Here is a 25,681-nt window from a genome sequence, read left to right as displayed (position 1 = left end):
TTGTTAGTGAAAATAAGATAAAAGCATGGTGGACTCAAGAGTGATCCCCCTGGCTGTGATCTTTGACAATTAGTATTTTGACTAGCTCCACATTTCTAAATATTAGTGGAATATTATTGTAGGTTGTTATGGTATTAAACTGCAGTCCGCATACACTTGCACTTTGACACCAACAGCTCTACACATAATTGGTCCTAGTATTAAACTAACAATAAAATAAACTGTGAGTCCTCATCAACAACATAATAGGGGGCTACATTAGCGCTCATGCACCTGTTGTCTTCAGAAGAGTGCGTAGACGACAGGTCCACGCACAAGTCCTGCCTCAGTCTTCATATCCCTATGTGTATGGGCAGAAAGTCTGCAGTGCTGAATACCCCTGATAGGTGATGATCAGTATATACTGTACAAAGGCGTATCTAGGGGGGAGCAGCCGGGCATATGCCCTGGGCGCAGCCAGCAGGGGCACGCAGCCGGCCCGCCTAAATGCGACTGGGAGTCGGACATTCTCTGATCTCGCTGCCAAGCTGAAAGCTGTCACAGATAAGCTGTGCGCACCACCTCCCATTAAACAATTGTTCTCGTGTCTTGTACCGCCGGGTCAGAGCAACACCAGCAGCATGATCAAGTCATGTGATCATGTTGCTGGTGTCACTTGCGTGAAGAACATTGGAGGTAAGTAGTGATGAGCGAGTGTACTCGTTGCTCGAGTTTTCTCGAGCACGCTCAGGTGTCCTCCGAGTATTTATAACTGCTCGGAGATTTAGTTTTCATCACGGCAGCTGAATGATTTACAGCTACCAGCCAGGCTGAGTACATGTGGGGGTTACCTGGTTGCTAGGGAATCCCCACATGTAATCAAGCAGGCTAGAAAACTAAATCTCCGAGCAGTCATAAATACTCGGAGGTCACCCGAGCATGCGCGGGAAAACTCGAGCAACGAGTACACTCACTCATCACTAGTGGTAAATGCTCCACACCGGAGCTGAAGATCAAATGTAACTGTGCGTGGGTGGGGGAACTTATTCTATGGGAGGATTTATTCTGTGGGAAGGAAGATTTATTCTGTGGGGGAGAAATTTATTCTGTGGGGGAGAAATTTATTCTGTGGTGAGAAATTCTGTGGGGGTAGGATTTACTCTTTGGGGGAGAGATTTATTCTGTGGGGGAAGATTTATTCTGTTGGGAGGAATTTATTCTGTGTTGGGAGGGATTTATTCTGTGTTGGGAGGGATTTATTCGGTGGGGTGAAGATTTACTGTGTGGGGAGGGATTTGAGGACACAAGTTTTGGGGAGCAAGGGAGAGACAGGTGCAGACAAAATATGGAGAGCGGGAAAGATTTGAAGCCACAGTATCAAAGGCAAGTGGGGAAATGGTGGGAATGTATGAGGAAACAGTAAGGTCAAAACCAGGGAGGGGGAGTGTGGGGAGGGGGCATAGTACAAACACTAGGCCCTATAGGGGGGCACAGAGTGAAGAGACAGTCCAGTATGGAAAGGAGAGAGCAGTGTGGAGAGCATGCACCGGGACAGTGTGGGGGTCATATTCTGTCCAGGGAATATAGTGAGGGGCAATAATTTATTCAGGAGATCAGCATAGGGCAGATATTTTTATTCATGAGCATTATACTGACACTGCTATCTTTAAGGGCATCTTGTGGGGACGTGCTGCAGAAGACCGGAGAAGACGGAAGTCTGCAGAGACGGCTGTGGATGAGAAAAGTCATCATGGCATCTTGACAAAATGAAGATGAAAAGAACGAGACGTTGTCTCTAGAGTCGTTCATCCATCAGGTACCTGGATATAAATGTTTTTTTGTGATGCTAATTCTCATTTTTATTTATGTTAGGATCATTAAAGGGGTTGTCCAAGTTTGTGATGCGTCTGCAGTCATTCTATCTGACTGCAGACTTCTGAATTCTCACAGTGCACGCTGTCAGGATTCTCTGGTGCCGGCGATTTGCATATATGTGGTCACGTGCTGACTAGACATGCGTCGATACAGCTGTATTCTTGATTTTTTGGAGGATTTTTAGCCCTCTTTTGTGGCTTTGCTACTAGGTCTAGACATGCGTGGCTTCACTCAATGAGAATGAATTGAGCAAGGCCGGACACGTTTAGTCGGAATGTAGCCAGATGTCAGGGCCGGCCCCAGGTTTTCGTGGGCCCCGGGCGAAAGAGTCTCAGAGGGTCCCTTTAACACATACCACAATTCATGATGCACAGATACGGCAGAGAAGTATAGATATAGTACAATGCAAAAGATTTCACTTTTTGCATTACATGAGTAATATCTATTGTAAATTCTACAATAGCTCAGAAACCAGACAGTACAGTTCTCCATACAGTATTATGGTTACCACATAGTGCTCCATACAGAATAATGAGCCCCATATATTGCTCCATATAGTATAATGAGCCCCATATATTGCTCCATACAGTATGAGACCCATATATTGCTGCATACAGTATAATGAGCCCCACATATTGCTGCATATAATATAATGAGCTCCATATATTGCTCCATATAGTATAATGAGCCCATATATTGCTCCATACAGTATAATGAGCCCCATATAATGCTCCATACAGTATAATGAGCCCCATATATTCCTCCATACAGTATTATGAACCACATATAATGCTCCATACAGTATATTGAGCCACATATAATGCTCCATACAGTATAATGAGCCCCATATATTGCTCCATACAATATATGAGCCCCAAATATTGCTCCATACAGTATTATGGACACCACAGTGCTCCTTACAGAATGAGCCCCATATTTTACTCCATACAGAATAATGAGCCCCATATATTACTCCATACAGTATAATGAGCCCCATATATTGCTCCATACAGAATAATGGGCCCCATATATTGCTCCATACAGTATAATGAGCCCCATATATTGCTCCATACAGTATATGATGGGCCACATATATTGCTCCAAACAAAATGGGCCCAATAAGATGCTCCATATATAATTATTATTATTATTTATTATTATAGCGCCATTTATTCCATAGCGCTTTACATGTGAGAAATGGTATACATAATAAAAAACAAGTACAGTAATCTTACACAATACAAGTCACGACTGGTACATGAGGAGTGAGGACCCTGCCCGCGAGGGCTCACAATCTACAAGGGATGGGTGAGAATACAGTAGATGAGGATAGAGCTGGTCATGCAGTGGTTTGATCTATCGGTGGTTACTGCAGGTTGTAGGCTTGTCGGAAGAGGTGGGTCTTCAGGTTCTTTTTGAAGGTTTCGATGGTAGGCGAGAGTCTGATATGTTGGGGTAGAGAGTTCCAGAGTAGGGGTGATACGCGAGAGAAATCTTGTATACGATTGTGGGAAGAGGAGATAAGAGGGGAGTAGAGTAGGAGATCTTGTGAGGATCGGAGGTTGCGGGTAGGAGAGTACCGGGAGACGAGGTCACAGATGTATGGAGGAGACAGGTTGTGGATGGCTTTGTATGTCATGGTTAGGGTTTTGTACTGGAGTCTCTGGGCAATGGGGAGCCAGTGAAGGAATTGACAGAGGGGAGAGGAGGGGGAATAGCCGGGGTCCCATATGATGCTCTATATATTAATGGGTCCCATATGATGCTTCACCAAGAATATATTGGCTCTGGTTACACACATAGTGGTGCTCAATACACATCCCAACTGCTCCTGCCATCTAATGTGCCCAATCAGCACTGGGCTCTTCACCATTGTGCGTGGACAATGCTCAGGATGGAGCCTCCAAACCTGCAACATTACACCAAATGTCGCAGTCTCCCCACAGTCATCTGTCAGTAGAGCAACTGTTACATCAACAAGTCACTGCCATTCTGTCATCCATTTTGGGTTCAATATAATACTGAAAGTAGCTAGCATTATCCTCTTCCACAATCTGTACAGTAGAAACAATGCAGAACATTCTCCTGGAATCGCCAAACCCAGACTCCTCCATCAGATACAAATAGAGAAGTGCGATCCTTCACTGCACAGGACATGTTTCCTCCAGGGTCCAGTGCTGGTGGCTTTACATCACTCCATCTCACTCTCGGCATTGTGCTTGGTGATGGAAGGATCCATGCAGTTGCTCAGCCATGAAGCTCCCTGATAATGTTAATACCAGAGGAGGTCTGGATTCTGCATTCATGGGGACAGCAGAGTGATGGTGATTTTTCTGCCCTCTGCTCCTCAGCACATGGCCTTCCATTCTATAATGCTACAGGGTCTCCACTTTGTGGCGGAGTTGCTGCAGTTCCTTCTAACTCTTAAAAATATCACCAACAGGTGATGGGGAAAGAAATGTCATAAACTTGTTACACCTGTGGCTCCTACCACAGGACCGCGCTGGAATCAGTGAGCTGGGAACCACCGGCCGTTCTGTCACATGTTAGTAAAGGCAGACGGCATATGGGGAGGCGAAGGTTAAACACAGGGGGGGTTGAGGGGCTAGATGTCATATAACAGGGGGGATAATAAGACTGGAGGTTATACATTCAGTCAGTAAATTAAGCAGATAAAACAAACACAGAGTTTATAAAAGGTTCTTACCATTCACTGACTTGGATAAGGGTTTTTCGTGTCGATTCGTCGTTTCACCGTGACTTTCCTTCAAGAATCCAAAATAAAAAAAGAGAAAAAAAAGAAAAACTAACACCAGTTTATCTCATACTAGCTGACAATAAAAACCACTAGAAGTAAAGAACCAATTTGACCTAAAAGACATGATGATCACTCAACTTTCACCCATTGTGGTGTTATTTCCATCTACGTACGCGGTAGAACTGTGCTCTCATCTTCACAGATTATTATTGGCCAAGCAACTGTCCAACATTTTAGAAACTCAACAATCTTTTAGGAAACCAGAAACTATCTGTAGCCGCTACTGACCCCAGCAGACACTTCACTGCTGCTGGAGAAGGTTGGTAGAAAGCTTCATTACATCGGTCTATAGAGGATTTGAAGAAATCTCAGCTCCATCTACCTGATGATCCAGGAGGACATTAAGCTTTTTCTCTTGGGAATATAGAGGACTGGGACTTCTCTCTGGTGGAATTCCTGGACTGAATCCATCTATAGGAAATATACACAGTGACTGAATACATCGTCTACATGTGATGATCAGATGATGGGGAGTCTAGGTGACCTCAGACCCGGCCTCTCCTCTACAATCAGGAAGGTCTCCTCTTACCCGGAGATGTGAGGGGCTGGTGATCCTCCATCATGACGTCCTTGTACAGATCCTTGTGTCCTTCTATATACTCCCACTCCTCCATGGAGAAATAGACGGTGACGTCCTGGCACCTTATAGGAACCTGACATACACAATGACCCGTCATTAGCAGACTCCTCAACCGGCGTTATTATATAATGTCCCAACATTCCCGGCAGCGCTCACCTCTCCGCTCAGCAGCTCAGTGATCCTATTGGTCAGTTCTAGGATCTTCTGCTCATGGATCAGAGAATGAGGTGGCGGCTCGGTGATGTCACTCGGGGTCCTGCTCGGCCCTCCTGACACAAGGGGGGTCACACACTCCCCAGATGACGTCTTCATTACTTTGTGATCCTGCGTATGAGGAGACGCCGATCACTACATCTATTCTAAGGATCCTTCACCTTTCCCGTCATTTCCCTGCTTTATTCCTAGTGATGTGCTATGAAGTTCTCACCTCTCCAGTGATCCAGTAGATTATCTCCAGGGTGAGGTCTAGTATCCGAGCAGCCATGTGGCTTCTATCCTGCTCCATTCTTTGAGGGTCATCAATGGAAACGTTCAACTTCTATTAAAAAAAAAAACTTTAGCCGTCAAAGAACTGGAGGATTGACAAGGAGGACTGAGTGAGAAAATTTGGACGGACATCTTAAATGTTGTGTAAAGTGGCTTAGAATTTGGGAAAATGGTTCAAAACATTACTCCATCTTTCTCCTTCTAGACCTGTCCTCTGCCATTGCCACAGTAGACCACTCTTTCCTAATACAATGTTTTCATCTACTGTATTATTGTCACAGACTCATCCATCTCTAAAGGTACCGTCACATTTAGCGACGCTGCAGCGATATAGACAACGAGCCGATCGCTGCAGCGTCGCTGTTTAGGTCGCTAGGAGACGTCAAACACCGGCAACAGCTGAACGATGCAGGAGCGATCCAGTGACGTACTTATCGTTCTCGCTGGTTGTTGAAAAACCATTGCTGGCATCGTTGCTTTTGATGTCAAACATGACGAATCACGCCGACCTGACGACCAAATAAAATTCCGGACTTCTAGCTACGACCAGCGATGTCACAGCGGGATCCTGATCGCTGCTGCGTGTCAAACACAATGAGATCGCTATCCAGGACGCTGCTACGTCACGGATCGCTGTAGTTCTCATTGGAAAGTTGTTCAGTGTGAAGGTACCTATACTGTACACTGCTAATTGAACATTTTGTCTCCATTTTGTCTCCAATTCAAACACCATCTCCTCATTTTGCCCTTTTTGTTGGAGTGTTAAGGCTTTCCTGGAACCCTCTTCCATCTTTTCCAGTATATAACCTGTCATCTCCATACATCTCTGCCCTAAACTCCTGGTACCTTCTACACATTATCTTCAGTATATAACCTGTCCTCTCCATACATCTCTGTCCTAATCTCCTGATACCTCCCCACACATAATCTCCAGTATATAATCTGTCCTCTCCATACATCTCTGTCCTAATCTCCTGATACCTCCCCACACATAATCTCCAGTATATAATCTGTCCTCTCCATACATCTCTGTCCTAATCTCCTGATACCTCCCCACACATAATCTCCAGTATATAATCTGTCCTCTCCATACATCTCTGTCCTAATCTCCTGATACCTCCCCACACATACCTTGAAAAAGGATTTGGTCCGAAACGCACGTCGGGGCAGACGCTTTCACCCGGACTCCCGCCTTACCTTGGTACCCCCACTATAGAGGTAATACTGGTTGCCGACTATACGGCGTTTTTTTTGGGACCTCTGGCAGTAATGTTATGTGGGGGTGTGTATTCTAGCTATACCAGCGGACAGTGCTAGGATAGCAGGAGATTGTATAATGCCATTATTTCTATAGCAGCTACAGCTGGTATCAGTCCATATTTTCGGACTAAAAACACGTCTACATTTAGATACCTGGAGTTTGGCTGTTGTGCCGGGTGATGGTGTCAGTCACCTATGTATCACACGGAGTGTATAGGGTGTTCCTGTTCCAGTTTCACCCTTTGTCCCAATTTGGTCTGATGCTGTGTTTTTAATCGATATTAATAAAGTTCCTATTGATTTTTTTCTATAAAATTGACCAGTTGCATCATTTTTTTCTTTTGGTGGTTTTCATACTGTATACTATATACAGAGCTCCTGTGTATAATGTCACCAGTGATCTCTGTATTACCTCTATACAGACATTGCATACTAAGTACAGATCTCCTGTGAATACTGGCACTTGTGGTGATAGTATTGTGTTTTGTTTTGTTTTTTTTTATTACTGATCAGTATTGTAGTATTCAGTCACTATTTGGTGGTGATATGTGGTCTGGAAATGGTGTTGTGGTATTTGTCCCTTGTATGTGCTATTTGGTCACCAAGTGGTAATATGTGGTCTTGACATGGTTCGGTGGTATTTGTTCCTTGTATGTGATATTATTCGATCACTGTGGTTGTAATTTGTGGTCTGGTCATGGTGCGGTGGTATTTGTTCCTTGTATGTGATATTATTGGTCAAAATATATCTAAATTGTATTGCAGATTTTAACAAATATTCAATAGGTTACAGTAGAGTAGGGCCCGGCCATTTTTCTGGAATAATCTGGTTCGGGTATATCATGACCCCTGTCACATGACCCCCGTCACATGACCCCCGTCACATGACCCGGGGGGGCCCACAGTGTCTGAACAGCCCGGGGCCCTGGCTACCCTTAATCCACCCCTGTCCCCACACAATCTCCAGTATATAACCTGTCCTCTCCATACATCTCTGCCCTAATCTCCTGATACCTCCGCACACATAATCTCCAGTATATAACCTGTCCTCTCCATACATCTCTACCCTAATCTCCTGATACATCCACACATAATCTCCAGTATATAACCTGTCCTCTCCATACATCTCTGCCCTAATCTCTTGATACCTCCCCGCACATCATCTCCAGTATATAACCTGTCCTCTCCATACATCTCTGCCCTAATCTCCTGATACCTCCCCACACATAATCTCCAGTATATAACCTGTCCTTTCCATACATCTCTACCCTAATCTCCTTATACCTCCCCACACATAATCTCCAGTATATAACCTGTCCTCTCCATACATCTCTGCTCTAATCTCCTTATACCTCCCCACACATAATCTCCAGTATATAACCTGTCCTTTCCATACATCTCTACCCTAATCTCCTTATACCTCCCCACACATAATCTCCAGTATATAACCTGTCCGCTCCATACATCTCTGCCTAATCTCCTGATACCTTCACACAATTTCCAGTATATAACCTGTCCTCTCCATACATCTCTGCCTAATCTCCTGATACCTTCACACAATTTCCAGTATATAACCTGCCCTCTCCATACATCTCTACCCTAATCTCCTGATACCTCCCCACACATAATCTCCAGTATATAACCTGTCCGCTCCATACATCTCTGTCTGCATCTCCTGATACCTCCACACAATCTCCAGTATATAACCTGTCCTCTCCATACATCTCTGCCTAATCTCCTGATACCTTCACACAATTTCCAGTATATAACCTGCCCTCTCCATACATCTCTACCCTAATCTCCTGATACCTCCCCACACATAATCTCCAGTATATAACCTGTCCGCTCCATACATCTCTGTCTGCATCTCCTGATACCTCCACACAATCTCCAGTATATAACCTGTCCTCTCCATACATCTCTGTCCTAATCTCCTGATACCTCCACACAATCTCCAGTATATAACCTGTCCTCTCCATACATCTCTACTCTAATCTCCTGATACCTCCTCACACATAATCTCCAGTATATAATCTGTCCTCTCTATACATCTCTGCCCTAATCTCCTGATACCTCCACACATAATCTCCAGTATATAACCTGTCCTCTCCATACGTCTCTGTACTAATCTCCTGATACTTCCCCACACATAATCTCCAGTATATAACCCGTCTTCTCCATACATCTCTACCCTAATCTCCTGATACCTCCTCACATATAATCTCCAGTATATAATCTGTCCTCTCTATACATCTCTGCCCTAATCTCCTGATACCTCCCACACATAATCTCCAGTATATAACCTGTCCTCTCCATACATCTCTGTACTAATCTCCTGATACTTCCTCACACATAATCTCCAGTATATAACCTGTCCTCTCCGTACATCTCTACCCTACTCTCCTGATACCTCCTCACACATAATCTCCAGTATATAATCTGTCCTCTCTATACATCTCTGCCCTAATCTCCTGATACCTCCTCACACATAATCTCCAGTATATAACCTGTCCTTTCCATACATCTCTACCCTAATCTCCTTATACCTCCCCACACATAATCTCCAGTATATAACCCGTCCTCTCCATACATCTCTTCCCTAATCTCCTGATACCTCCTCACACATAATCTCCAGTATATAATCTGTCCTCTCTATACATCTCTGCCCTAATCTCCTGATACCTCCCACACATAATCTCCAGTATATAACCTGTCCTCTCCATACATCTCTGCCCTAATCTCCTGATACTTCCATACATAATCTCCAGTATATAACCTGCCCTCTCCATACATCTCTACCCTACTCTCCTGATACCTCCTCACACATAATCTCCAGTATATAATCTGTCCTCTCTATACATCTCTGCCCTAATCTCCTGATACCTCCACACATAATCTCCAGTATATTACCCGTCCTCTCCATACATCTCTGTACTAATCTCCTGATACTTCCCCACACATAATCTCCAGTATATAACCCGTCCTCTCCATACATCTCTACCCTAATCTCCTGATACCTCCTCACACATAATCTCCAGTATATAATCTGTCCTCTATATACATCTTTGCCCTAATCTCCTGATACCTCCCACACATAATCTCCAGTATATAACCTGTCCTCTCCATACATCTCTGTACTAATCTCCTGACACTTCCCCACATAATCTCCAGTATATAACCCGTCCTCTCCATACATCTCTACCCTAATCTCCTGATACCTCCTCACATATAATCTCCAGTATATAACCTGTCCTCTCCATACATCTCTGTACTAATCTCCTAATACTTACCCACACATAATCTCCAGTATATAACCCGTCCTCTCCATACATCTCTACCCTAATCTCCTGATACCTCCTCACATATAATCTCCAGTATATAATCTGTCCTCTCTATACATCTCTGCCCTAATCTCCTGATACCTCCCACACATAATCTCCAGTATATAACCTGTCCTCTCCATACATCTCTGTACTAATCTCCTGATACTTCCCCACACATAATCTCCAGTATATAACCTGTCCTCTCCGTACATCTCTACCCTACTCTCCTGATACCTCCTCACACATAATCTCCAGTATATAATCTGTCCTCTCTATACATCTCTGCCCTAATCTCCTGATACCTCCACACATAATCTCCAGTATATAACCCGTCCTCTCCATACATCTCTGTACTAATTTCCTGATACTTCCCACACATAATCTCCAGTATATAACCCGTCCTCTCCATACATCTCTACCCTAATCTCGTGATACCTCCTCACACATAATCTCCAGTATATAATCTGTCCTCTCTATACATCTCTGCCCTAATCTCCTGATACCTCCCACACATAATCTCCAGTATATAACCTGTCCTCTCCATACATCTCTGTACTAATCTCCTGATACTTCCCCACACATAATCTCCAGTATATAACCTGTCCTCTCTGTACATCTCTACCTTACTCTCCTGATACCTCCTCACACATAATCTCCAGTATATAATCTGTCCTCTCTATACATCTCTGCCCTAATCTCCTGATACCTCCACACATAATCTCCAGTATATAACCCGTCCTCTCCATACATCTCTACCCTAATCTCCTGATACCTCCTCACACATAATCTCCAGTATATAATCTGTCCTCTCTATACATCTCTGTACTAATCTCCTGATACTTCCCCACACATAATCTCCAGTATATAACCCGTCCTCTCCATACATCTCTACCCTAATCTCCTGATACCTCCTCACACATAATCTCCAGTATATAATCTGTCCTCTCTATACATCTCTGCACAAATCTCCTGATACCTCCCACACATAATCTCCAGTATATAACCTGTCCTCTCCATACATCTCTGTACTAATCTCCTGATACTTCCCCACACATAATCTCCAGTATATAACCTGTCCTCTCCGTACATCTCTACCCTACTCTCCTGATACCTCCTCACACATAATCTCCAGTATATAATCTGTCCTCTCTATACATCTCTGCCCTAATCTCCTGATACCTCCCCACACATAATCTCCAGTATATAACCTGTCCTTTCCATACATCTCTACCCTAATCTCCTTATACCTCCCCACACATAATCTCCAGTATATAACCCGTCCTCTCCATACATCTCTTCCCTAATCTCCTGATACCTCCTCACACATAATCTCCAGTATATAATCTGTCCTCTCTATACATCTCTGCCCTAATCTCCTGATACCTCCCACACATAATCTCCAGTATATAACCTGTCCTCTCCATACATCTCTGCCCTAATCTCCTGATACCTCCATACATAATCTCCAGTATATAACCTGCCCTCTCCGTACATCTCTACCCTACTCTCCTGATACCTCCTCACACATAATCTCCAGTATATAATCTGTCCTCTCTATACATCTCTGCCCTAATCTCCTGATACCTCCACACATAATCTCCAGTATATTACCCGTCCTCTCCATACATCTCTGTACTAATCTCCTGATACTTCCCTACACATAATCTCCAGTATATAACCCGTCCTCTCCATACATCTCTACCCTAATCTCCTGATACCTCCTCACACATAATCTCCAGTATATAATCTGTCCTCTATATACATCTCTTCCCTAATCTCCTGATACCTCCTCACACATAATCTCCAGTATATAATCTGTCCTCTCTATACATCTCTGCCCTAATCTCCTGATACCTCCCACACATAATCTCCAGTATATAACCTGTCCTCTCCATACATCTCTGCCCTAATCTCCTGATACCTCCATACATAATCTCCAGTATATAACCTGCCCTCTCCGTACATCTCTACCCTACTCTCCTGATACCTCCTCACACATAATCTCCAGTATATAATCTGTCCTCTCTATACATCTCTGCCCTAATCTCCTGATACCTCCACACATAATCTCCAGTATATTACCCGTCCTCTCCATACATCTCTGTACTAATCTCCTGATACTTCCCTACACATAATCTCCAGTATATAACCCGTCCTCTCCATACATCTCTACCCTAATCTCCTGATACCTCCTCACACATAATCTCCAGTATATAATCTGTCCTCTATATACATCTCTGCCCTAATCTCCTGATACCTCCCACACATAATCTCCAGTAATATAACCTGTCCTCTCCATACATCTCTGTACTAATCTCCTGATACTTCCCCACATAATCTCCAGTATATAACCCGTCCTCTCCATACATCTCTACCCTAATCTCCTGATACCTCCTCACATATAATCTCCAGTATATAATCTGTCCTCTCTATACATCTCTGCCCTAATCTCCTGATACCTCCCACACATAATCTCCAGTATATAACCTGTCCTCTCCATACATCTCTGTACTAATCTCCTGATACTTCCCCACACATAATCTCCAGTATATAACCCGTCCTCTCCATACATCTCTACCCTAATCTCCTGATACCTCCTCACATATAATCTCCAGTATATAATCTGTCCTCTCTATACATCTCTGCCCTAATCTCCTGATACCTCCCACACATAATCTCCAGTATATAACCTGTCCTCTCCATACATCTCTGTACTAATCTCCTGATACTTCCCCACACATAATCTCCAGTATATAACCTGTCCTCTCCGTACATCTCTACCCTACTCTCCTGATACCTCCTCACACATAATCTCCAGTATATAATCTGTCCTCTCTATACATCTCTGCCCTAATCTCCTGATACCTCCACACATAATCTCCAGTATATAAACCGTCCTCTCCATACATCTCTGTACTAATCTCCTGATACTTCCCACACATAATCTCCAGTATATAACCCGTCCTCTCCATACATCTCTACCCTAATCTCCTGATACCTCCTCACACATAATCTCCAGTATATAATCTGTCCTCTCTATACATCTCTGCCCTAATCTCCTGATACCTCCCACACATAATCTCCAGTATATAACCTGTCCTCTCCATACATCTCTCCCCTAATCTGATACCTCCATACATAATCTCCAGTATATAACCTGCCCTCTCCGTACATCTCTACCCTACTCTCCTGATACCTCCTCACACATAATCTCCAGTATATAATCTGTCCTCTCTATACATCTCTGCCCTAATCTCCTGATACCTCCACACATAATCTCCAGTATATAACCTGTCCTCTCCATACATCTCTGTACTAATCTCCTGATACTTCCCCACACATAATCTCCAGTATATAACCCGTCCTCTCCATGCATCTCTACCCTAATCTCCTGATACCTCCTCACACATAATCTCCAGTATATAATCTGTCCTCTATATACATCTCTGCCCTAATCTCCTGATACCTCCCACACATAATCTCCAGTATATAACCTGTCCTCTCCATACATGTCTGTACTAATCTCCTGATACTTCCCCACATAATCTCCAGTATATAACCCGTCCTCTCCATACATCTCTACCCTAATCTCCTTATACCTCCCCACACATAATCTCCAGTATATAACCCGTCCTCTCCATACATCTCTTCCCTAATCTCCTGATACCTCCTCACACATAATCTCCAGTATATAATCTGTCCTCTCTATACATCTCTGCCCTAATCTCCTGATACCTCCCACACATAATCTCCAGTATATAACCTGTCCACTCCATACATCTCTGCCCTAATCTCCTGATACCTCCATACATAATCTCCAGTATATAACCTGCCCTCTCCGTACATCTCTACCCTACTCTCCTGATACCTCCTCACACATAATCTCCAGTATATAATCTGTCCTCTCTATACATCTCTGCCCTAATCTCCTGATACCTCCACACATAATCTCCAGTATATTACCCGTCCTCTCCATACATCTCTGTACTAATCTCCTGATACTTCCCTACACATAATCTCCAGTATATAACCCGTCCTCTCCATACATCTCTACCCTAATCTCCTGATACCTCCTCACACATAATCTCCAGTATATAATCTGTCCTCTATATACATCTCTTCCCTAATCTCCTGATACCTCCTCACACATAATCTCCAGTATATAATCTGTCCTCTCTATACATCTCTGCCCTAATCTCCTGATACCTCCCACACATAATCTCCAGTATATAACCTGTCCTCTCCATACATCTCTGCCCTAATCTCCTGATACCTCCATACATAATCTCCAGTATATAACCTGCCCTCTCCGTACATCTCTACCCTACTCTCCTGATACCTCCTCACACATAATCTCAAGTATATAATCTGTCCTCTCTATACATCTCTGCCCTAATCTCCTGATACCTCCACACATAATCTCCAGTATATTACCCGTCCTCTCCATACATCTCTGTACTAATCTCCTGATACTTCCCTACACATAATCTCCAGTATATAACCCGTCCTCTCCATACATCTCTACCCTAATCTCCTGATACCTCCTCACACATAATCTCCAGTATATAATCTGTCCTCTATATACATCTCTGCCCTAATCTCCTGATACCTCCCACACATAATCTCCAGTAATATAACCTGTCCTCTCCATACATCTCTGTACTAATCTCCTGATACTTCCCCACATAATCTCCAGTATATAACCCGTCCTCTCCATACATCTCTACCCTAATCTCCTGATACCTCCTCACATATAATCTCCAGTATATAATCTGTCCTCTCTATACATCTCTGCCCTAATCTCCTGATACCTCCCACACATAATCTCCAGTATATAACCTGTCCTCTCCATACATCTCTGTACTAATCTCCTGATACTTCCCCACACATAATCTCCAGTATATAACCCGTCCTCTCCATACATCTCTACCCTAATCTCCTGATACCTCCTCACATATAATCTCCAGTATATAATCTGTCCTCTCTATACATCTCTGCCCTAATCTCCTGATACCTCCCACACATAATCTCCAGTATATAACCTGTCCTCTCCATACATCTCTGTACTAATCTCCTGATACTTCCCCACACATAATCTCCAGTATATAACCTGTCCTCTCCGTACATCTCTACCCTACTCTCCTGATACCTCCTCACACATAATCTCCAGTATATAATCTGTCCTCTCTATACATCTCTGCCCTAATCTCCTGATACCTCCACACATAATCTCCAGTATATAAACCGTCCTCTCCATACATCTCTGTACTAATCTCCTGATACTTCCCACACATAATCTCCAGTATATAACCCGTCCTCTCCATACATCTCTACCCTAATCTCCTGATACCTCCTCACACATAATCTCCAGTATATAATCTGTCCTCTCTATACATCTCTGCCCTAATCTCCTGATACCTCCCACACATAATCTCCAGTATATAACCTGTCCTCTCCATACATCTCTCCCCTAATCTGATACCTCCATACATAATCTCCAGTATATAACCTGCCCTCTCCGTACATCTCTACCCTACTCTCCTGATACCTCCTCACACATAATCTCCAGTATATAATCTGTCCTCTCTATACATCTCTGCCCTAATCTCCTGATACCTCCACACATAATCTCCAGTATATAACCTGTCCTCTCCATACATCTCTGTACTAATCTCCTGATACTTCCCCACACATAATCTCCAGTATATAACCCGTCCTCTCCATGCATCTCTACCCTAATCTCCTGATACCTCCTCACACATAATCTCCAGTATATAATCTGTCCTCTATATACATCTCTGCCCTAATCTCCTGATACCTCCCACACATAATCTCCAGTATATAACCTGTACTCTCCATACATGTCTGTACTAATCTCCTGATACTTCCCCACATAATCTCCAGTATATAACCCGTCCTCTCCATACATCTCTACCCTAATCTCCTGATACCTCCTCACATATAATCTCCAGTATATAATCTGTCCTCTCTATACATCTCTGCCCTAATCTCCTGATACCTCCCACACATAATCTCCAGTATATAACCTGTCCTCTCCATACATCTCTGTACTAATCTCCTGATACTTCCCCACACATAATCTCCAGTATATAACCCGTCCTCTCCATACATCTCTACCCTAATCTCCTGATACCTCCTCACATATAATCTCCAGTATATAATCTGTCCTCTCTATACATCTCTGCCCTAATCTCCTGATACCTTCCACACATAATCTCCAGTATATAACCTGTCCTCTCCATACATCTCTGTACTAATCTCCTGATACTTCCCCACACATAATCTCCAGTATATAACCTGTCCTCTCCGTACATCTCTACCCTACTCTCCTGATACCTCCTCACACATAATCTCCAGTATATAATCTGTCCTCTCTATACATCTCTGCCCTAATCTCCTGATACCTCCACACATAATCTCCAGTATATAACCCGTCCTCTCCATACATCTCTGTACTAATCTCCTGATACTTCCCACACATAATCTCCAGTATATAACCCGTCCTCTCCATACATCTCTACCCTAATCTCCTGATACCTCCTCACGCATAATCTCCAGTATATAATCTGTCCTCTATATACATCTCTGCCCTAATCTCCTGATACCTCCCACACATAATCTCCAGTATATAACCTGTCCTCTCCATACATCTCTGCCCTAATCTGATACTTCCATACATAATCTCCAGTATATAACCTGCCCTCTCCGTACATCTCTACCCTACTCTCCTGATACCTCCTCACACATAATCTCCAGTATATAATCTGTCCTCTCTATACATCTCTGCCCTAATCTCCTGATACCTCCACACATAATCTCCAGTATATAACCTGTCCTCTCCATACATCTCTGTACTAATCTCCTGATACTTCCCCACACATAATCTCTAGTATATAACCCGTCCTCTCCATACATCTCTACCCTAATCTCTTGATACCTCCTCACACATAATCTCCAGTATATAATCTGTCCTCTCTATACATCTCTGCCCTAATCTCCTGATACCTCCCACACATAATCTCCAGTATATAACCTGTCCTCTCCATACATCTCTGTACTAATCTCCTGATACTTCCCCACACATAATCTCCAGTATATAACCTGTCCTCTCCGTACATCTCTACCTTACTCTCCTGATACCTCCTCACACATAATCTCCAGTATATAATCTGTCCTCTCCATACATCTCTGCCCTAATCTCCTGATACCTCCCCACACATAATCTCCAGTATATAACCTGTCCTTTCCATACATAGTAACATAGTAACATAGTAACATAGTTAGTAAGGCCGAAAAAAGACATTTGTCCATCCAGTTCAGCCTATATTCCATCATAATAAATACCCAGATCTACGTCCTTCTACAGAACCTAATAATTGTATGATACAATATTGTTCTGCTCCAGGAAGACATCCAGGCCTCTCTTGAACCCCTCGACTGAGTTCGCCATCACCACCTCCTCAGGCAAGCAATTCCAGATTCTCACTGCCCTAACAGTAAAGAATCCTCTTCTATGTTGGTGGAAAAACCTTCTCTCCTCCAGACGCAAAGAATGCCCCCTTGTGCCCGTCACCTTCCTTGGTATAAACAGATCCTCAGCGAGATATTTGTATTGTCCCCTTATATACTTATACATGGTTATTAGATCGCCCCTCAGTCGTCTTTTTTCTAGACTAAATAATCCTAATTTCGCTAATCTATCTGGGTATTGTAGTTCTCCCATCCCCTTTATTAATTTTGTTGCCCTCCTTTGTACTCTCTCTAGTTCCATTATATCCTTCCTGAGCACCGGTGCCCAAAACTGGACACAGTACTCCATGTGCGGTCTAACTAGGGATTTGTACAGAGGCAGTATAATGCTCTCATCATGTGTATCCAGACCTCTTTTAATGCACCCCATGATCCTGTTTGCCTTGGCAGCTGCTGCCTGGCACTGGCTGCTCCAGGTAAGTTTATCATTAACTAGGATCCCCAAGTCCTTCTCCCTGTCAGATTTACCCAGTGGTTTCCCGTTCAGTGTGTAATGGTGATATTGATTCCCTCTTCCCATGTGTATAACCTTACATTTATCATTGTTAAACCTCATCTGCCACCTTTCAGCCCAAGTTTCCAACTTATCCAGATCCATCTGTAGCAGAATACTATCTTCTCTTGTATTAACTGCTTTACATAGTTTTGTATCATCTGCAAATATCGATATTTTACTGTGTAAACCTTCTACCAGATCATTAATGAATATGTTGAAGAGAACAGGTCCCAATACTGACCCCTGCGGTACCCCACTGGTCACAGCGACCCAGTTAGAGACTATACCATTTATAACCACCCTCTGCTTTCTATCACTAAGCCAGTTACTAACCCATTTACACACATTTTCCCCCAGACCAAGCATTCTCATTTTGTGTACCAACCTCTTGTGCGGCACGGTATCAAACGCTTTGGAAAAATCGAGATATACCACGTCCAATGACTCACCGTGGTCCAGTCTATAGCTTACCTCTTCATAAAAACTGATTAGATTGGTTTGACAGGAGCGATTTCTCATAAACCCATGCTGATATGGAGTTAAACAGTTATTCTCATTGAGATAATCCAGAATAACATCCCTCAGAAACCCTTCAAATATTTTACCAACAATAGAGGTTAGACTTACTGGCCTATAATTTCCAGGTTCACTTTTAGAGCCCTTTTTGAATATTGGCACCACATTTGCTATGCGCCAGTCCTGCGGAACAGACCCTGTCGCTATAGAGTCACTAAAAATAAGAAATAATGGTTTATCTATTACATTACTTAGTTCTCTTAGTACTCGTGGGTGTATGCCATCCGGACCCGGAGATTTATCTATTTTAATCTTATTTAGCCGGTTTCGCACCTCTTCTTGGGTTAGATTGGTGACCCTTAATATAGGGTTTTCATTGTTTCTTGGGATTTCACCTAGCATTTCATTTTCCACCGTGAATACCGTGGAGAAGAAGGTGTTTAATATGTTAGCTTTTTCCTCGTCATCTACAACCATTCTTTCCTCACTATTTTTTAAGGGGCCTACATTTTCAGTTTTTATTCTTTTACTATTGATATAGTTGAAGAACAGTTTGGGATTAGTTTTACTCTCCTTAGCAATGTGCTTCTCTGTTTCCTTTTTGGCAGCTTTAATTAGTTTTTTAGATAAAGTATTTTTCTCCCTATAGTTTTTTAGAGCTTCAATGGTGCCATCCTGCTTTAGTAGTGCAAATGCTTTCTTTTTACTGTTAATTGCCTGTCTTACTTCTTTGTTTAGCCACATTGGGTTTTTCCTATTTCTAGTCCTTTTATTCCCACAAGGTATAAACCGCTTACACTGCCTATTTAGGATGTTCTTAAACATTTCCCATTTATTATCTGTATTCTCATTTCTGAGGATATTGTCCCAGTCTACCAGATTAAGGGCATCTCTAAGCTGTTCAAACTTTGCCTTCCTAAAGTTCAATGTTTTTGTGACTCCCTGACAAGTCCCCCTAGTGAAAGACAGGTGAAACTGCACAATATTGTGGTCGTTATTTCCTAAATGCCCAACCACCTGCAGATTTGTTATTCTGTCAGGTCTATTAGATAGTATTAGGTCTAAAAGTGCTGCTCCTCTGGTTGGATTCTGCACCAATTGTGAAAGATAATTTTTCTTGGTTATTAGCAGAAACCTGTTGCCTTTATGGGTTTCACAGGTTTCTGTTTCCCAGTTAATATCCGGGTAGTTAAAGTCCCCCATAACCAGGACCTCATTATGGGTTGCAGCTTCATCTATCTGCTTTAGAAGTAGACTTTCCATGCTTTCTGTTATATTTGGGGGTTTGTAACAGACCCCAATGAGAATTTTGTTACCATTTTTCCCTCCATGAATTTCAACCCATATGGACTCGACATCCTCATTCCCTTCGCTAATATCCTCCCTTAAAGTGGACTTTAGACAAGACTTTACATAGAGACAAACCCCTCCTCCTCTCCGATTTTTACGATCCTTTCTAAACAGACTGTAACCCTGTAAGTTAACTGCCCAGTCATAGCTTTCATCTAACCATGTCTCGGTTATTCCCACTATGTCAAAGTTACCTGTAGATATTTCTGCTTCTAGTTCTTCCATCTTGTTTGTCAGGCTTCTGGCGTTTGCGAGCATGCAGTTTAGAGGATTTTGTTTTGTTCCAATCTCCTCACTGTGGATTGTTTTAGAAATGTTCTTACCTCCCTTCTGAGTATGTTTTCCTGGGTCGTCTTTGTTCGAGTCTAATGTTTTTCTTCCCGTCCCCTCTTCTTCTAGTTTAACGCCCTCCTGATGAGTGTAGCGAGTCTTCTGGCGAATGTGTGTTTCCCAGGTTTGTTGAGGTGTAGTCCGTCTCTGGCGAGGAGTCCATCATACCAGTAATTCACACCGTGGTCCAGGAATCCAAATCCTTGTTGTCTGCACCATCGTCTTAGCCAGTTGTTTGCATCAAGGATCCTGTTCCATCTCCTGGTGCCATGCCCATCTACTGGAAGGATAGAAGAAAAAACTACCTGTGCATCCAGTTCCTTTACTTTCTTCCCCAACTCTTCAAAGTCCTTGCAGATTGTCGGTAGGTCCTTCCTTGCCGTGTCATTGGTGCCAACATGTATCAGAAGAAATGGGTGGACGTCCTTGGAGCTGAAGAGCTTTGGTATCCTATCGGTCACATCCTTGATCATCGCACCTGGAAGGCAGCATACTTCTCTTGCAGTTATGTCCGGTCTGCAGATGGCTGCTTCGGTGCCTCTCAGTAGTGAGTCTCCCACCACCACCACTCTTCGTTGCTTCTTGACTGTACTTTTTGCTGTCACTTGTTGCTGTGTGCCCTTTTCTTTTTTGCTTGCTGGTATTGCTTCATTCTTAGGTGTGCCATCTTCATCCTCTACAAAGATTTGATATCGGTTCTTCAGTTGTGTGGTTGGTGATTTCTCCATGGTCTTCTTGCTTCTTTTGGTCACATGCTTCCACTCATCTGCTTTTGGAGGTTCTCTGACACTTTTTGCACCTTCTGTGACCAGTAGAGATGCTTCTGTTCTGTCTAGAAAGTCTTCATTCTCTTTGATGAGTTTCAAAGTTGCTATTCTTTCTTCCAGACCCCGCACCTTTTCTTCTAAAAGGGCCACTAGTCTACACTTCTGACAGGTGAAATTGGATTCTTCTTCTGGTCGATCTGTGAACATGTAGCACATGCTGCAGCTCACCATGTAGGTTGTCACATCTGCCATGTTGCTCCTAGATCCTGCTGACTTGCTGTGTGTTTTCCTTCTTGTGTAATCTACTCAGCCAAGCTCTCTTGCAATAATGTCCTACATCTCTACCCTAATCTCCTTATACCTCCCCACACATAATCTCCAGTATATAACCCGTCCTCTCCATACATCTCTTCCCTAATCTCCTGATACCTCCTCACACATAATCTCCAGTATATAATCTGTCCTCTCTATACATCTCTGCCCTAATCTCCTGATACCTCCCACACATAATCTCCAGTATATAACCTGCCCTCTCCGTACATCTCTACCCTACTCTCCTGATACCTCCTCACACATAATCTCCAGTATATAATCTGTCCTCTCTATACATCTCTGCCCTAATCTCCTGATACCTCCACACATAATCTCCAGTATATTACCCGTCCTCTCCATACATCTCTGTACTAATCTCCTGATACTTCCCCACACATAATCTCCAGTATATAACCCGTCCTCTCCATACATCTCTACCTTAATCTCCTGATACCTCCTCACACATAATCTCCAGTATATAATCTGTCCTCTCTATACATCTCTGCCCTAATCTCCTGATACCTCCCACACATAATCTCCAGTATATAACCTGTCCTCTCCATACATCTCTGTACTAATCTCCTGATACTTCCCCACATAATCTCCAGTATATAACCCGTCCTCTCCATACATCTCTACCCTAATCTCCTGATACCTCCTCACATATAATCTCCAGTATATAATCTGTCCTCTCTATACATCTCTGCCCTAATCTCCTGATACCTCCCACACATAATCTCCAGTATATAACCTGTCCTCTCCATACATCTCTGTACTAATCTCCTGATACTTCCCCACACATAATCTCCAGTATATAACCTGTCCTCTCCGTACATCTCTACCCTACTCTCCTGATACCTCCTCACACATAATCTCCAGTATATAATCTGTCCTCTCTATACATCTCTGCCCTAATCTCCTGATACCTCCACACATAATCTCCAGTATATAACCCGTCCTCTACATACATCTCTGTACTAATCTCCTGATACTTCCCACACATAATCTCCAGTATATAACCCGTCCTCTCCATACATCTCTACCCTAATCTCCTGATACCTCCTCACACATAATCTCCAGTATATAATCTGTCCTCTCTATACATCTCTGCCCTAATCTCCTGATACCTCCCACACATAATCTCCAGTATATAACCTGTCCTCTCCATACATCTCTGCCCTAATCTGATACCTCCATACATAATCTCCAGTATATAACCTGCCCTCTCCGTACATCTCTACCCTACTCTCCTGATACCTCCTCACACATAATCTCCAGTATATAATCTGTCCTCTCTATACATCTCTGCCCTAATCTCCTGATACCTCCCACACATAATCTCCAGTATATAACCTGTCCTCTCCATACATCTCTGTACTAATCTCCTGATACTTCCCCACACATAATCTCCAGTATATAACCTGTCCTCTCCATACATCTCTACCTTACTCTCCTGATACCTCCTCACACATAATCTCTAGTATATAACCTGTCCTCTCTATACATCTCTGCCCTAATCTCCTGATACCTCCACACATAATCTCCAGTATATAACCCGTCCTCTCCATACATCTCTACCCTAATCTCCTGATACCTCCTCACACATAATCTCCAGTATATAATCTGTCCTCTCTATACATCTCTGTACTAATCTCCTGATACTTCCCCACACATAATCTCCAGTATATAACCCGTCCTCTCCATACATCTCTACCCTAATCTCCTGATACCTCCTCACACATAATCTCCAGTATATAATCTGTCCTCTCTATACATCTCTGCCCAAATCTCCTGATACCTCCCACACATAATCTCCAGTATATAACCTGTCCTCTCCATACATCTCTGTACTAATCTCCTGATACTTCCCCACACATAATCTCCAGTATATAACCTGTCCTCTCCGTACATCTGTACCTTTCTCTCCTGATACCTCCTCACACATAATCTCCAGTATATAATCTGTCCTCTCTATACATCTCTGCCCTAATCTCCTGATACCTCCACACATAATCTCCAGTATATAACCCGTCCTCTCCATACATCTCTACCCTAATCTTCTGATACCTCTACTCACCTTCCCGTGTGGATTGTCAGCCCTCTCAGACTGTATTCTGTCTACCGGCCGTCACTCATTTCCTTCATGGTTTTTATCTTATGTTACATGTTAGTTTGTGCCTTCTGTACAGCAGAATAATAACTAGTAATAATAAACCCATAAATCCCTGCGGCCCGTAGTCCTATAATAGTTTTAAATCCCACCAAGCACAACATCTGCAAGGAGTTTGTATGTTCTCCTCTTGTTTGCGTGGGTTTCCTCCGGGTTCTCTGGTTTCCTCCCACATTCCAAAGACATACTGATAGGGAATTTAGATTGTGAGCCCCTTCGAGGACAGCGATGATAATGTCTGTAAAGCAATATGGAATTAATAGTGCTATATAAGTAAGTAAAATAAATAAGTAAAACATACCGCACATTACACAGGAGCCTCAGTGCCGCAGACCCCGGGGGATCGGCTGCTTCATCCCGTCCTCTGCGGACTGTGAGGGGACAGGAGGAAACACAAATATCCTGGAGCTGCGGTCACTGTGTCTTCTCCGGTCTCCGGGGAGGTTTTCTCGGAGGTTTCCTGGTTCTCTGTTCTCCAGCATGTGATGCAGGAAGTGTAGCAGAAGGGGGCGGAGTTTAAGCTGCAGACTTCCTGTCCCTGCAATGAGCGCGGCCATCTTGTTGGTGGGAGGTTCCTAGTTCCCAGGACTCGTAGTATTAGGGTGTCCACCTTCAGGATGGCCGGCGGTTTTGACGGAGCGGCGAACTAGTCCCGCCCAAAGCTCCACCCCCTTCTGGGGACGCGATGATGCCGGATGTGTTCATTGCACACATCCGGTATCATCGCACCCCACATGTATACGGACATGCTGCAATCTAAAAAGACGCGCCGCATGTCCAGAATCGCAGGGCCGCCGGATGCGTGTTACCACGCATAGTGGAGACGGGATTTCATTAAATCCCCTCCACTATGCTGTAACATCTGGAAGCTGCGTGTTTGATGCTGTGACTCAACGCAGCGCTTCCTTAACGTGGAAACATACCCTTACACATGGTGGCAGCAGGCGGCTGCCCCTCCTGAGCTCAGGGGCAGAGTAGATGGGGTATTAGTGGCAGAAGCCATCGTACTGACGGCTCGTACAATATACCACTATCCCAGTACTATATATGCACATGTCTCATCGGTTACACAGCACATGGCGGCACCCAGCTTTTTGGAGACCCTGAGAGGTAATATTAGAGCACGACATGAGGTGTTACGCAGCTTCTCCCGGACTCTGATCTGGTGCCGCTGTCCACACCATAGGATGCAATAACAATCTGCTCTGATTATTGTGTTTTTGTTGCATTATTTCTGACTTTTCCCTTGTATTTGATGCGTTTTTGGTGCAGATACTGTATATAATAATAATGATATCCACTGACATCATGAGATCCCCATACAGCAATCTAGGGGCGGCAGGCTCTGACTTGATACTGTGGCAAAGCCAGTCCTCTTCACGGGCTCCAATGACCAAAAGACCCTCATTTCTGTGCTTAACAGCTTAGCTGCCCCTGGATGACATTACCATTATCACATCCACCAAAGTTCAGCCTATTCACCACCATTGTATAACAGCTTTTATCACTTACAATGAGTCCACCATAACTTTCTGCCACCTGCACCCGACTCCCCAACCGCCACACGATAGGACATTTGACAACTGGCTCGACCTCCCCCACCAAATTAACCAATCTTAATTTCCATGGATAACTATTTGTCATCTGTAATACTTATTTTGTATATTTATTTATTCAGGACTCTTTACCAGATGCGAAACTCTGAAGAAAATTTCATGATATTTCTTATAAAAAATGTAGTGGTTTATTGGATAGTCCACCAAAAAGCATCATTGCAGCAAAACATAGATGAAATAGTTACAAAGATATTGTACATTTGTCCATATGAAAGTTTGTTCCCCATCTTTCCTGTGATCCTGAATGGTAAA

At 43.3% G+C, this 25,681-nt stretch overlaps 1 protein-coding gene across 1 annotated transcript in view; it reads right to left on the bottom strand.

The window, feature by feature from the left end:
- Positions 1–24,289, bottom strand: part of LOC138671842 (zinc finger protein 420-like) — a 79,750-nt gene extending 55,461 nt beyond the window's left edge. The window contains exons 1-6 of the mRNA XM_069759973.1: positions 24,115–24,289; positions 5,680–5,790; positions 5,409–5,576; positions 5,202–5,325; positions 4,995–5,083; positions 4,562–4,619 (exon numbers count right to left, since the gene is read on the bottom strand). Coding sequence (XP_069616074.1) covers positions 4,562–4,619; positions 4,995–5,083; positions 5,202–5,325; positions 5,409–5,576; positions 5,680–5,757 — 517 coding nt within the window. The 5' untranslated portion in view covers positions 5,758–5,790; positions 24,115–24,289. The remainder of the gene's footprint in view (positions 1–4,561; positions 4,620–4,994; positions 5,084–5,201; positions 5,326–5,408; positions 5,577–5,679; positions 5,791–24,114) is intronic.
- Positions 24,290–25,681: the final 1,392 nt, after the last annotated feature.

Source organism: Ranitomeya imitator, chromosome 3 (genome assembly GCF_032444005.1).
Source record: "Ranitomeya imitator isolate aRanImi1 chromosome 3, aRanImi1.pri, whole genome shotgun sequence".
NCBI lineage: Eukaryota > Metazoa > Chordata > Amphibia > Anura > Dendrobatidae > Ranitomeya > Ranitomeya imitator.
Note: the sequence above shows the minus strand (reverse complement) of the source record. Positions and strands in the feature narration are given on the sequence as shown.